The 15724-nt window shown below is 47.5% G+C and overlaps 1 protein-coding gene across 1 annotated transcript; it reads right to left on the bottom strand.

Moving 5' to 3' along the window:
* Positions 1 to 573: 573 nt before the first annotated feature.
* Positions 574 to 14833, bottom strand: runx1t1 (RUNX1 partner transcriptional co-repressor 1). Its single transcript, XM_068746951.1, has 10 exons — positions 14701 to 14833; positions 12879 to 13120; positions 11325 to 11414; positions 8225 to 8406; positions 5841 to 6103; positions 5323 to 5411; positions 4959 to 5154; positions 4078 to 4146; positions 1632 to 1822; positions 574 to 885 (listed from the first exon to the last, which is right to left on the bottom strand). Exons 1-10 carry the CDS (start codon positions 14813 to 14815, stop codon positions 574 to 576), a joined length of 1749 nt encoding a protein of 582 aa, XP_068603052.1. The 5' UTR covers positions 14816 to 14833.
* Positions 14834 to 15724: the final 891 nt, after the last annotated feature.

Raw genomic sequence — 15724 nt, 5'->3', positions numbered from 1 at the left:
TTTTTTTTAAATACAAGAAGTATTAATGACTTCATTCATTCTGCTTGCTCGATATGTCCCCTTGGTATGCTGCTTGGTAAATGAGGTTGGCTATTCTTGTGTCCCAGATACTGGAAGGAAATTAGCATTAATTTAAAGGTGGAAAATAAAACCGTAAAAAAAACAAAAAACAGAAGGGAGGTCAGATATACTTGTTTGGAGTTCACGGCTACCTCTGATCAGTCTCTCAGTATTTACAGGAGAAAATAAGATTAGCTACAATGACGACAGCATCGACGAAGACGACGGGCACAACGACAGAGACACGACAAGGATAGCAAGTGTAACGAGAAGATGTCAATATTTAAATTAATTCATTCAAACACAAAGAATATCTTTGTGTTTCTTTAGAGTCATGACAAGTCAATATGACCCGAGTATGGACCTCCTCCACGTCCTTCAACGACTTCAACCCAGACAGAAGCATCACTTCCTGTTGGCCACATTCGCTTAGTCTCTTTGCAAGGCATTGTAGACAGTCACCCCCCCCCCCCCCCCGCGGAGGCGCTCGCCACCATCCTCCGTGAGCGTCCCTTAGCGTGGTGTGCTGTCTAGGGTGGAGGAGGATGGGGTGCTGGGGGTGGAGGAGCGAGGGGTAGCAGCAGGTGGCGTAGCAGCCGGACTCCCGGTGCCGCTGCTCGGGGTGCAGGCGGAGGAGCTGACGGGGGCAGGGGTCTCTGACCCCGGGACCCCTCCCTGCTGCTGCTGCTGCTGGTTCTGGACCGTCTGGCCACAGACGTGATGGTGCTTCTCCCAGTCCTTGTGCTGGCAGAAGGAGCCGCAGTAGCGCGCCGTGTTGCAGCCGCTGCACGTTTCACTGGCTTTGCGGCCGCAGTTCCAGCAGCTCTGACAGACAGACAGACAGACACAACGTTAACTGACAAATACAGCACAGCAGAAAGATTACCGAGACAAACGGACCATTCCAATGGGCGAATTTTTCAAGTGTGCGAGCACAGGCACAAATGTCAACAGCAAATATCAGCGAACGGCGCCTCTTAAGCCGGAAACAAAACCACGGAAAGATCAAAAACGCATCTCTGACCACGCTTCGGGCTTCTTTGTGTGTCTTGACAATCATAGAGAGCGCTTGCACAGCCACGGGAAGCGAGACAACCGGGTCACAAACGGCTTCTGGAGGTGTCCTCTGGGACGTCCCTCCTACGAGTCATGACGGACGTGAGCCGTCGTCTCCTCCCTTCAGCCTCCAACGGCGATCAACGAAGGAAAGATCCCTGCCTCTCTTCCTCTCAGCTGATCTGGCATCAGCTTTGTAAACACGCTAGCAGGTATGCAGCAAAAAAGTCAGGAGGGAAGTGAGCCATTGCTTGATTCTCAGCCTTTTGTGATGATAAATATATTTTGAGGATTCGTTTTCTTTTTAAAGCCTCTTTGATCCCTGGAAGATAACCCCGGAAGGCCTGAGCCCGCTGGCACGCCGACAGAAGATGACACAAATGACTTGGTGAGAGACGATCCTGTCATCTACGTCAAACGAGACGATGACGCCGATGGCGGCTCCGACGACGCGTTTGAAAGATTGAGGGCAGCCCTTTGTGTGATGCTCTGAGTCATGCGGTGCTTGTTCCTACCTCGCTGGAGTCTTCCTGCTGATTGATGATGGAGAGAGCGTCCTCGGCCGCCTGGCGCTTGGCCTCGGCAACCGTGCGTTCCATCTTGGCGCGCTCGCCGCTGATCATCTCGTGAGCCTTACGCTCGGCCTCCGACACGGCCTTTTGCAGCTCTGTCACGGCCTGTCGCTTCACCTCATTCACCGCCTCTTCTGGAAAGAGTGTGGAGACAGAGGAAGTCAAGCCTCCCGCACCTGCAATATAACGCGCATTATTTCACCCCGCCGCTAGAAGTTCACCTTCATTGGCACGTTTCAAATGTCACTTTTCACGGATAAGCGGTTGCTATTTGTGAACATAAAAATCAAACACTTGGTGTGAAGTTACTGGGACTCCTTACAAAAGCTAAATTTGTACGACATGGAGAGAAATCTTAAACCACACAACTGATTTCAGTCCTTTTTTATAGAGATAACTCAAACCCAACAGTTTTGTTAGTAGAAGTTCAGCTGCCTGTATATTAAATATTAAATAAATGGTATAAGAAAAAAAAAAGGTGGACTCATGAAACATGAATTGTTTTCATTTAATTATTAGGAAATGCTGGAATTCACATTTGGAAGCCGTCTCCATTGCCCACCCGTCTCCTCCCGCTCTACTTCTGTGAGTACGCCGCATCATCAGCTACAGTAGATCCTCTGATGCAACCCTCTGAAATGATTTTGATTCTTAATTTTAAAAATATCCAACAGCACGTGCCAATTAATCCCAGCTAATCACAAAGAACGCCTGTTTAAGCCAGAGCGTCGTGCGGCTTGGTGAGCGCTACCCGGCGCGTGGAAATGGATAACCTCGCCATACGGGGTGTTCGGCGCTGGAATTCCGACTGAACGTCAAAGTTAAAAAGAAAGCTTTCTGTTTGCTCCCATCAAGCCTGTAACTTGACTAATTGTCTATGTAAATCAGGCAATTTATATTTAAATTATGCATTTCCATTGTGATCCCAGAGGCCCATGTGGCGAAGGGAAGTGGGGAGCCGGTAGGATGCCGTGCAAGGTGCCTGAATATTTATCACCAAACATTCTGCCCATTCCAAGCAGATTTATTCGCCGCTGCACTCCGTCTTATTAAAAATCCTATTTGCAATCCTCCCTGGGTCACATTTATATCAGTCTCTCGTCAGCCAGAATATCTGCGACTAAAATAAAAAGGATGCCGGATGAGTGGAGAAAGGAATAAAATAGTGGGCGACATTTATCTCTCAGACAAAAGACGGATGCAGCTTCATGTCTGACAAACAGGCTCAAATTACAAACGCGATCTGTTTTCAGAATCAGACCGAATAGACATTTTCTTTCTGTCGTGATTGAGCTGAATTCTTTTTTTTTTTTAACCGGGGTGGTTTTGTCTTTAACCTACTGTACTGCCTGAAGTCATGGAAATTGCCCTGGTGCCGTGTGTGATATATGCCTTGTGCATGGAATTGTGATTACACACCAAATGCCTTAGATGGAAGATCGATCAAAGCCGGCGAGGAGGAGGAGAGTGCTGGAGAGCAGGCAGAGTCCCGATGGTGATGCTCAATTCAATTTAAATGCATATTACTTGTTCTCACACATCATGCTTGGTCAAGCAAGGGGACAATTTCCTTTTCTCTGAGGGGTTTAAGAAGCAGATATACTGTATCGCTGACGGTGAATACAAAGTGGATTCCTCAGGCGTTGAACCCTCCGCGGAAAATTCTTTCCGTTTTCCGAGACGATAGCGGCGATTGCAACGAGGCTCGTGAGTTCCGAGAACGCAGTTTTGTGTACCACGCAAATTCAATGGCAGCTAATAAAAACTGCTTAAGCAACAAATTAGATCCCATACTCAAAGTAACTGGCTCCAAACATTCCGCTCTTTGGTTTTACAACGCATTCATTATACAGGACGACGACAATGTCCATCGCAAAGGGGTCGAAAGCACAAACAGAGACACACCAGGCCTTGCTGCTGCACTTTTACAAAAGCTGCAATAAAAGCTACTTATGTTGACTGGCTCAATAAAATGATTTTACAACCTGACATTTGGAATCAAATACAGGCCAAGACTTTAATTCAAGTCAACCAGAGGAGGAAATCGATGATGGGAACAACACACGGGGACGAGGAGGGAGATTCCGGTACCGTGTGACTCTCGTTAGATGTTACCCGATCGCCATCCATCCCAGCTGGCATTGGGCCAGAGTTGAGATACAGCCTGGACAAGCCATCAAATCACTTATACTGCATGTTTTTGGACTTTAGGAGGAAGCGGGTAGCCCGTGCAGAGATGTTGCGGATATGAAAAATCCACACGGAAAGGTCTGATTTGGAACGGATGTGCATCACACACACCGCCCACTGCAATGGTTTTGTCTTAAAAAGCTTCATAGCGATAAAGATAAAGAGCGCTAAAGTGTGTGCCGGCGTCGCGATGGCTCACCGGCTTTTTTCCAGATCTCTTCAGGAACGTATCCCGACACCGGCCGGTGGAGCAGCTCTCTCTGGATTTCTGAGGGGGACACAAGCCAAGATGGTCAGAGATCAAGCGGCATGAGAAAGTAAAGAACAGCCAGCATATCGTACAGCCTCAGTTGCACTTTCATTTTCATCCAGTTGTTTTTGAAACTGCTCTGCAGTAAAAACAAAATCTAAATAAATATAAGAAATAAGTAGTTGATCTGAGAACATGTACAAAAATGTATCTAATAATTGCACCTGGGACTTCATGAAATATGGCTTTTGAAATGTGAGAAATCGCTTTCTGTACATGGCAAACCACTCTAAACACTTATTCAGTAAAATAAGCAGGAAACTAGCTCGCCATTAGGGTATTTCTTTCACCATTTTTAATTGAAGTAAAAAGCTCTATTGAGCTAAAATACACTCAACTACCTCATTTGAAGAGTTTCAGTCATTAATGGTCTTAAATTAATGAAATCAAGGACACATGTACACTTAATTCATGAAACCAGCTGAAACATGTGTAGAAGTAAGATAAATTATTTCTGGGTTTCCATGAGAATTCTAAACCGAAGCCAGAGCCGGCAGGAGAGTGTGGCTCCGTGACCATCACACTGTCAGACAACAGTGCGAAATATTGGCCACCTTCTACCACAATTATCTAAAGCTATCTTTAAAAGATTACGTTACAGAATGCCATGATTTATTTTAAGTGTAAAAGCGCTCAGGTCGAGAGCAGAAGAGAATACAATTCTCAACGCTAGTGGGCCTAGAGTTGAACCATGTGGAACCTCAAATTCACCATCACCCTTAGTGGATTTAAAAGTGTCACATTTCATCATCAGACCATTGTCCCCCTACCTGATGTGGCATTTTCCTGTGCTGCTGGGCTCTGCTGCCTCTGCTGCCCGCTGGTGGTGCCCTTCTTCAGCTCTTCGGCGTCGCTGTATCGGCGGATCCAGTAGTTGAGCTCCTCGCGGTCGGCCTCCTGGCATCGCCGCAGCACCGTCAGTGAACGCCTCGTCTTCTCCACCATGTCCATGATGCAGTTGAGCAGCTGAGGGCGAAAGGGAATGGGCAAGGCGCTGAGTTTACACATAGACTTGGATCAGGTTGAAATATATACAAGTCAGAATGACCGAAATGAGGTTGTTACTAAGCTCTATCGCACTCCAGGAAAAAAATGAATAGGTATAGTAATAAAAAATGTTATTACTTTTCTTACATGGTCAAGGTGCTTCCACTCCTCAGCCCACTCTCTGTCTGTCAGCCTGTGGTCGATCACTTCTTCCTGCCTGGCGCCCGCGTGCATCCCTGAAAGAAGACAGGCAGATGGACGGAAGATAAAGGGCGAGCCGGAATGACACAGAGGATCGGTGCAACGATGCTCCATCACTCCCTCCGATATATCCCTCATTTGGTCCCACGTTGAAACTCTCTTTCCATCCATTTCTTTCTCCTTCTGCCTACCCCCCCGCTTGCCTCCATATCTCTCCCCTACCCCGAGGACAGAACTCAAATGACTGAGCTTCCAATAAAAATCTATCACAAGGAGAGACGCAGCAAATGTCTCTCCTATTTTTAGAGCTCTGCCAGAGTCGTCATTATGGAGACTCATGCTATGCAGGAAATTGTCTAATGCTCCGACGGCGTTTAAACATTAGGACAGTTGCACCTGAGTGACAGTTGTGCAAAAGTGTGGACGGACACACTTCCGCCCGCCGTCCTTCCCCGCGTGCTCACCGATTGGCCGAGGCCTCTCCCTCATCTCCCGGTGATTGGAGGCTGGGTGTCTGTAGTTGTCGCGGTAGTGATGGGCGATGGCCATGTCGTCCAGCCTGTAGTGCTGCGGAGGGAGCGGCCCGGGGTGGGGCAGGCCGTTGGGCTGATAGGAGAGCCCATTGGATGGGCTGAAGCGCTGGGCGGGGCTTATGGTGCAGGGCCGCTTGTTGGGGTGAACATCTGGGTGCAGGGCACCATCTCGCTCGAAGCCATTCTCTTTGGTTCTGCGTGGTGAAAAAAAAAACAGAAATAAAAGACAGCGCTTTGATTTACGGTGATTTCATGATTAAACTCGCCGCCGGGCCATGATGGGGTTTAAATTGGGGAAAATGTTATTTTCTCTCGCAGCTGCATTTCGTCTGACGACTGATTTTTGACTCACGCGGATAAAAAGAAAACCATGAAATACTTCAACCGTGAGGAAATAAAGGCCTGAATGATATTTTGGGCATCAACACACACACACACACACACACACACAACTAAAGCTCAAACACACGTAACATTCAAACTCGCTTCCAAGGGATCAGGTGGATTTTGGTTAGCCTGCTTCCAGAGATTAATGTTGCCAGGTGTGTTTGTGTGTGTGCACGCTAGCACATGCGTGTGTGTGCGTGTATGTGTGTGTGCTCTCAGCTTTGTCAGTTCACAGTTAAATCTTGCCAACCTCCTCCCTCTTTCTGCAGTCCTCCTTTCCTCCCTCTCCCCCAGCCCTCTCTCCTATGAACAGATTGAACTTCTTAATGAGCTGTTTTTATGGGCTCCTAATGCTCAGCCACAGCTCTCCATATGCTCGTTCCCCCCATCCGTCCGTCTCTTGCTGCCTTCCTTGACTCATCCATCCATCCCCCCCACCCCCACCCTTCCTGGGGCAGCAATGTTTATAGCACACACAAAGTCATCTGTACAATGCACTGATGTGTGCACACATAATAATTTTCCCACTGAAGATGCATGCTTGCAATTTTAAGATTTCAGTTTCGAGAAAATTGATTCAATTGCATCCCATAATGACCAGCATCACCTACAAACCCAACTAAAGGAAGTCCCCTGCTCTTAATTTGAAACTGACAGTCATTAAAGGTAAACTTTTATTTCTAAATTCCCTCTGGCCTCTCCAAAATAAAAGCCTGTCAGCCTTTCAGGGGATATAATCCAGTCACTTGTTAGAATTGTATTGTGAAATAGCTGCTACAAGTTCACATTCACATTAAGAATGGAAAAATCGTTCAGATCCATTAGTGCACATTTAAATTCCAAGCAAACACTAAATGCAATAAAGTGGACTCGGGTGTGGCTCCATTATAATGAATGCCGTGAAAATAAAGGGAATCTGCCCTGCAGATTTTGCAGTCTGCACACGCATGCTTTACCCTCTTACACAGACCGTACGACCTCATCCCTGTACAGTTCCAGCAGACGGCGGTATTAATCAGGATGCAGTGCTTTCTGTAATTAAGGCTTCCCATACAAATTCCAATATTCCACAAAGGGGTTCAATAAGTGAGAATACAGAGCAGAGGTAAGCAGAAAGCAGAGGTGCTTAGCCAGCCCTATCGGTGCTGGAGCCTCATCTGTATGTGTTATCAGCCCATCTCCCTAGGCAGCCACACACACACACACACACACACACACTCATAGATACATGAGACACACTCATGCTTTCACTATGGATAAAGAACTGCACACACACACAGACACATTCACACAATTCTTTTACATTATACAGATGCTTTTTTTGCTCCCTCTCTCCATATATTCTCTCGCTCACTTTTATTCCCACCTTTCCCCCTAAGCTCGCTCCCCTATGCACCAGACGGCCTGCAAATATGCAAGTATTACAGAAAAAGTCAGCCCATCTGACTGTTGGGGGGAAAAGAGAGGTGAGAATTATTAATATCATGTTTGCCATTTTTTTTGTCCCTCAGCAAATAAAAAAAAGTACATTTTCATCTCCCCTGCCTGCATTAAAATGTTTTTTTTTTTTTAACTCCCGGGAATTGATTTCTAAAGACAATGTGCTTCCAAGTCGATGTGCCAGCAGGAACCGGTAACAAAAACGCAATGTTCGACAAAGTAAGAAAGAAAGTAAGAAGTAAAGAAAATAATAATAATCAAGGCATTTGTGCATAACTAATGACTTTTATGAAAGGTTAATTCTTTTTGTAATAAAATAGTTACAATTCAATCCATACTGTAGATTTCTGTGTTCTTTTTTTTGGTGTTTGGGTGTCTCCAGCTCTACTATGAGTGAATTTGTTACGATTTTAACACGCATTATTCCCAAAGCAAGAAATTAACATCCTGAATAAAAAAAAAATTAATAAAAAAAAAAATGCACCCACCTATCTGGTGTCCTTCTTTTTCCATTCTCGTTGACATCCAGCAGAAGTTCAGACGAGTCCACTGGGGAGGTGGTGCTGGTGTCCAGGAGCAGCTGCTCGTGCTGGGCCAGGTACTGAGCCGGGTTCTGCTTGGCCAGCCTGGCACAGTGCAGCAGCTCCCTCTGAAGGAGCGGCAGGTTGGCCTGCAGGAGGAGACGGCGACTCATTACTCACTCTGTAAAATGACGGGGGGGGCCGCCGCGTCTTTACTGGGACGAACTGTAAAGGTTATTATGACACAACGATTGCAGTTCGGGCTGAACCGGCGAGACGGTCGGACATGGGATTTCAAAAAGGCAGCAGGATAAAGAAAACCGGCCAGGGTGACAAACAGGAAATGTAGTTTTGTCATGTTGGATTTAAGTATTTCGATCAACAGAAAACTCACAATCACTTGTTTACAACAAATATGACAAATGGAAACACATTTTCTGACAAGAACATGAAACGATAACGTTAAAACAAAAAAAGTTTTTTAGCAGACTAATCTCAATAACATCATTTGGAGTTCCAGCGTCACGCAGGTAGGAACGCACCGGACTTCAAAGACATCTGATGGGGGGGGGGGGAGGTTTTGAAGCAAGGAGATGAAAGTGTTGCATCAGGAAGGCTCACAATGAGACCTCATACAAAAAGCCATCTCGTGTAATTGGCTGCCGTAATAGCGCCGGCCTTCGCTTTACCTGCCCGAGCTAATGGTCCGTTAATAGTTTATGATCGTAATTGCCCCGTGAAAGAAGAGAATTAAATGGATCGCTCTGACCCTGATGGACTCCTCTTTCATTAATTAGAGGTCGTCCTAACTGCCAGAGATGTGGGATGCATTAACAAAGGAGACTGCCGAAGAGAGGCTGAAGGATCGTTTTTCACATGATAAATGATGGCACTTTGCCTCCGTGCAGTTATGGCAACCAACATCTGCACTTGCATGGAAGGAAAACTTCAAGTAGCGTTCAGCAACCGCAGCTAAAATCCAGCCGGGATAATTTATGAGAAAAACGCCGGATCCGTCACTGTCACGCCGTCACGGTGCCAAAAACAATTCGGAAAAGGGCTACATCCAGGATATGCTGCCCCCCCCCCCCTTCCACTTCCTGTTTCTGCGTTATTTGCAGCTGGAGGAGAATCTTGGTGACGTCATTCTCGTGCATCCTATATTGCCTCGTTTCAATTATTCCCTGTCACGACCCGACCCCTCTCTGTCTTTCTCCTTGAGCCAAACGTCTTTATTCGCAAGCGCTCCGCTTATTTCTGCTAACGGCGAAAAAGCAAAACGCAGGAACAAAAGTAAAAAAAAAAACGGGATACAACTCGAAAAAGGAGGAACGCTGCTGTGTAAGTGCAACGCGACGGTGGCGTCTCACCAAACGCATCAGGCGCTGTGTGGTTTGGGATTGCCTCCTTCCAGTAAAGACTACGGACCAATTTGTGGTTAAGGATTAAGAGTGGGTTGGAGTGGGTGTTGAGGGGGGGGGGTAGGGGGGGTTGAGCTGAGACTAACCTTGGTGTAATGAAAAACTCTGAGCCCTGATGCACGTTGTCGGAGCCGCGCTTCCACGTACCTATAAAAGCTCCCCTACACGTCCAACTGCTCTGTGCTGCCATATGGTAGCTGGCATTAAAGTCCCCACAGTGGGAAGACACTAAAATTAGACTGGGGAGAGATGGAGAGAGATGGGGGGGGGGGGGGGGTTGCATCTTTGATTCTGCAGCCATCCCAGTGATACACTAACCATCTGGCAAGGAGAGGAGCTGGGAAGGAGGGACCGGAGGATGGATAGATGGGGGACGGTAAACAGAAACAGAACAGGGATGGAGCTGGAGAGAGAACAAATGAGGAGGTGAGGCAGAGAAAACTTCAGAATAAGAGCGCGATGTGAGGAGGGGGGGGGGGGGGGGGGCGGAATTTACACAAAGTCCCCGTTTGTTTCGTTAGCAGCCAGCAAAAGGCATGTCTGCTGGGAGCAATTTCTGCTGCCAGCATGCAGGCAGGGCGTGAGTGGATAATATACGCACACGGCCGACATGCTCACAGAGAGCCGTCGAGCGTTCATGGGTCACATTAACCTCAGGTCTGTCGCTCAGACACACACAGCAGGGGAGGGAGGGGTAGAAAAGGTGTAGACAGAGATATCAGGAAGGACTGAGGGTGGGAGATGAGAAACGGGAGAACAAAAGGAGACAACCGCTGCTAATGCGATCTCTCAGACATCAGTCCTATTGGTCAAGACAGAAGTCTTAACTTTGAGACGGCTTTAGCTGCACACATTCAGGAAGCGCATCTGTGTGACACAATAATGCAGCAATGATCCACCTGTAGATGCAAACAGACAATCGCTTCGTTTCTGTCCCTCAAAATGGAATAAAGAGACGGGTAGTGAAACAAGGCAACCGCTGACAAATGGACTCAAGCATGGACGCCGGAGGACGCTTCACAGAGAGCCCTTCCTGTGGCAATAAGCCATGCTAATGGCTGCAAATGGGAACTACTGAGTGAAAATGTGGCTTCGTGGGGATGAAGAATCGATTGCCGAACAAGCCTGAGAGAAGGAGGTCAGGGAGGCTGCAGAGGAGGCCATGAAAGAGGATGCTGTCGTTGGGCCAAAAAACACAGTCATCTCCCTCTGATCCAGCACAAAAAAGAAAACAAAAAAAAACTTGCACGGAATACTGCAGAGAAAAAACAAGTACAGCCGAAACAACATCGGGTTCAACAGCAATCCTAAAAGAGTGAGGTCAGCCTCAGCACCGAAAACGACCTGAGCTCTGTTTAACGTCGCGGGTTGAGCAAAGAGAGCGGCGACGCGAGCGACAAAAAAAAAAAGAAAGAAAAAAGAGAGAGCGACAGCATTTAGTTAAATTGCAGAGCGAGACGATAAAAAACAGAAACAGGTTAGGGAATATAGATACGACAGAGATAAAGGTGCGAAGGAGAGAGGCTGCAACACGGGCAGAAAAACCACAAACATGAGCTGCAGGCACATCTGGATCCAGGCTGGCTAAATGCTTTCCAGATTTGTGCGACGGTGCGGCCGAAACCCTCTGTAGCGGATGTCTATACCTTCAGAAAGGGAATGACGAAAGGTCGCAGGGGGAAGTTGGTCGCTTCTTGCAGCTTGGAGTGGAATTCTTCGATGGTTAGCGTGGAATTCTGGAAAAGAGAGAGAGAGAGAGAAAACACATGAGTCCATGTGGAAGGCATTAAGCGATAATATTACTTATTGGAAGCTAAGCTACACGTGAGCTCGCGGTGGTTGTTTCGGGTTTTGTAAGAGGAAGCATATGGAGCGAGTCAAAGCGAAAGCAGCGACACACACAAGGAAAACATCCACTTTACAAATATGGAATCAAGATTTTAGAGCATTAGCTCATTTCTGCTTCGCTGCACACGTTGCTTGTGTTAAAGACGCGATTCTCTGCGATGCTTTTTCATCATTTATCGCCAATAACACGAGGTCGGCCTTGCAGGAACAACACAGACCTTATGACCCCCCCCCCCCAGAGGCCAGCTAAAAAACAAGGTGACCTAAATGCATTGAAAAGCACGGGAAGCGCGGGCAAATGTGCAAAACACAGGGAGGGGGGGGGGGATATTTGTGTTTTTAGTTTAGTGCAGTGGGGATTGAGAAGTGGGTTACATATCTCACACCAAAGCAACAATTCTTCTGTCTGGAGTTCTTGGGCTGCTTGTAAGTCACGCGAACGGCTGACAAGTCGACGGCGGCGCTATTTTTAATTGTCAACACGAACCGTTCCCAAGATGAAGAACGAAAGAGTGAAAGGATGAAGAAAGGGAGAAGAATCGGCTCGGTAAAAAAACACACAACCAAAGAAGAAGAAGAAGAAGAACAAACCCCAGAGAGCATTACAGAAGCAGCAGATATTATTTCCCCTCTGCATTTCCCAGACCTGAATTTTGTTACGTTCATCTTTACATCTGTTCGCCCAGATTGCGTCGGGGCTGTTCTTGACAGCCAGCGAAACCTCCAGAGTCTCCCGCTCCCCTTCTCCCCAGCACACAACTAGCTAATTAACAGTGTCACTCTTTTCAATAAGGCAGGGGGGAGAGCGAGAGAGAGAGAGAGTGATGGGAGAGGCATGTGCATATGCAGTGGGTGAGAAAAAATAAACACAGGGAAGCTAAAGGAGGCTATGCTCTGTGTGGTTAATTAAAAAGAATCCCTCCCTCCATCTCCACAACATTCTATCGCTCTTTCTGTATTCCCCTGCTTGTTATCCTCAGATCGTGTAAATCTTATTTTAAGGCAGCCTTCAAAATAACCAATATCAGCCGGAATAGCATCTGTCTTGAAATCTCTGTTGGTTAAATGTTTTCTTATTTTACAGGGTTTATTTTCATTTTATTTTATTTTTTGTGCAGTATTATTGCACCTGATTGATTCTATCTATATATTTTAGCAAGGCATCCGGCCTTGCGATACCAAAGCTTGAAGGACCACATGATGACGGATCAGATTTCTGCCACAATCAACCATGTCTAAATATTTCATGAATTCATCTTTGCGACTGGAACATGTGACACTATTTAAACTTTTGGTTCTCTCTCTCAGATTCCCTGATTCCCATCTCACTGGAACAGGAGGAGGCCGCTTACCACGAGTCCGAGGACCAACGTGCGAACCCTTTCGCCGATTTCGGGCGAGATGTCGTTGCCGAACTGCTGCAGGGTCGTGAGGAACCGCTTGAGCTTGCTGAGCTGCCGGGCGCCGCAGGCCGGCGGCAGCTGCTGATTGGCCAGCGAGGATGAGGAGGAGGAGCTGGGCCCGTTGCTGTAGCCGTTCGGCGGAGACGGAGCGCCGTTGAGCGCCGTGGGAGAGTGACTACTGCCATTGGTTACTGTGTGAAAACAAGGGCAGAAGGACATAATGTGAAGAAACGAGACATTCTATAAACACTCGTCTTCGACAGTTTTGTATTTTTGTGCATTTGCTCCAAAATAACACGAAACCCACCGACTGCGCGTTTCACAAACACCAACAAAGGCTTCACTGAGGACTAACCACTCGTTTGAAATCATTTACATTCCCCTGAAAACTCGCAATCCTCCACATGTTTCCAATCACGCCGTCTCCTTTGATCCTGCGCCGCATCCTCTCGTAAAAAACATATTTCTGGGACACGTCGCCTCCCTTTACCTCCTGCTCCTCGCTCCTTTATTGCTGTCCAAACAAGCCAGGGAGGCTGACCTTCACCCCCCCCCCACAGCAGTATGTGTCTATGTAAGTGTTGGTGGGGGGGGGGGGGGGGGGTACAAAGAGATACAAGGCGGCACAAAGCTTTCTCTCTAATGAGATTAGGTTCTGACTAGTGATCCACTCACTCCCCTTCTGGCCGCGATCCAAAGCTGCCACTGTAAAGTGAGGCGAGAGAGAGAGACGAGATACTCAAACTGCATCTGGTAACAATTACGTCGGGTGGAAATCAAAGCATACGGCTTTGTTCAAACCTTTGGCATGCGTAATGAGAGACTCGGGCCTTTCCTCCCTCTTTGCACGGAAACCCCAATGTTAATTGTGGAGCGTGAGCGTTTGCAAAAGACGGAGAGAAAAAAAGAGAAAGACAGATACAAAGGGAGAGAGAGAGGGGGGGAGAAAGTAAATGCCAGAGATGACGAAAGGGAGAGTTGAAGTGATTGAGAGAGAATATTCCCTCCGCCGCAGAGAACCAGCACCGCTAATGCAGACTTGAGTGCTTTGAGCACTTTGAACTGCAGGGAGTTGCATTCTCTGATTCTAGTGCTCTTCACGCAAGTGGTTAAGCGTGCACTATTCTGCGAATACGAGGTGGCAATTTGCTTGAAATACGTCATAGCAAAGCGCCGACCGTTCGCCTGCGCGGGCGTGAATAGACTTGGTTAGCCGAGTTGTTCCGAAGGACGTTGAAAAGGATAATTTCACCTGGTTAGGATGAAACTGAAGGAGCGCTAGTGTTTGGGTTTCCATGCGTGTTCTTCACAGGGATGCGTCCATCCCGCGGTTCCTCTTCTGGTACCGACTGTGACTCTACACGGAACGCTGAACACGAGGCCTGCAAAGCCTTGGCCCTCAATACGTCCTTGAATGAATGATGCTATTTAGGAAGATGCTGCATTTAATGTGAACGGGACGAATCAGGACTGAAGCCAGAGCTCGGCTTAATAAAGTCAGCTTCAGCTCATGTCTAATTATATGGACTTATAATTCATGAATTACGCACCAAACATGAACCAATTCCCTTTGAGATTCTGAGCGCCGCATTCTGTTCTACACAACAGGAGAAACTTACCGGGACAATTCATGATTGGGAATCAACCAACTTTAAATGGTGATCAATAATTTGAGCGGAAGATCACTGCTCCTGCGTCAACTGTCTAAATAACGCTTTCATCATCAACAATCAAACACAGCAGCTGTTTGCCACAGAGCGGCATTACTCACATGTGGTGGGGGTGTACGAGCTATTTCGGGGTGCTCCTTGCGTGCTGGGGGGAGGCGGCATGGTCGGGGGGGTCAACCTGGACTGTGTCTTGACGTCTGCAGGTGAGTCGGGCATGGTGGAGTGCTTCCCAGAGCGATCTGAGGTGAGTCAAAGGAGGAAAGCAACGTGAGATGGGAAAATACAGGAAATAAAGCTCAGCTCAAGGAAACACATTCTGCATCTGTTCGCTTCACGAGGAGCTAAATGATCATTTGCACACAGCGGGGGGGGGGGAGAATTCATTTGGACACAAAGCGCCCGTGAGGTGCAACAGACAACCCAGCTCTGGAAATAGGTGGCTGGCGGCGTCACGCGTTCGCATCCCGCCATGGCGACGGCGATGCACACGCTCTAAACGAGAGGGATGCACACTTTACGGGGGAGGGACGTAAATCTGCAGCGAGCATGGGCATCATTCCCTCACCATCTGTGCCATCCTGCATGCTGGATGTACAGCCACAACCCCCCCCACCCCCCCACCCGCTGCAAACAAACGCAGCGCTGATCGCACACACACACACACACACACACACACAGTCATAATGCTGGTTTCTCTGGTTGCTATGGTCACATCTGGAACACAGTAGAAAAAAGACAAAAACTAGTAAAAACTATTGCGCTTGAACTTTGACGTTAAAATCACTCGTCGGCCACGTGGCGTGATCTATTCTAACACGCTACTGTCACTGAATTCGGTTGCTTTGTGCCCAGCAGATAACCAACGACAGGAAGGAGGGCGGAGCAAGAGAGTGGATCCAGGAGTGGAGGGGGGGTGCTGCAAGAGGAGCAGGCGATCTGCAATCATGCACATGTGTTTAGAATAAAAGACACAGACATGTATGGTAGAGGCATGATGTGTGTGTGTGTGTGTGTGTGTGTGTGCATAATGAACATGCTTATTTGCTTATTTGCATTTTGTCCTGCATTATTTTCAGTGTTTCTCTGCGCTGGCTGTTCGGATCCTCGGCATTGTGTTTGCGTGAA

Source organism: Brachionichthys hirsutus, chromosome 13 (assembly GCF_040956055.1).
Source record: "Brachionichthys hirsutus isolate HB-005 chromosome 13, CSIRO-AGI_Bhir_v1, whole genome shotgun sequence".
Lineage (NCBI taxonomy): Eukaryota > Metazoa > Chordata > Actinopteri > Lophiiformes > Brachionichthyidae > Brachionichthys > Brachionichthys hirsutus.
This window is presented reverse-complemented; position numbering and strand designations above follow the sequence as displayed.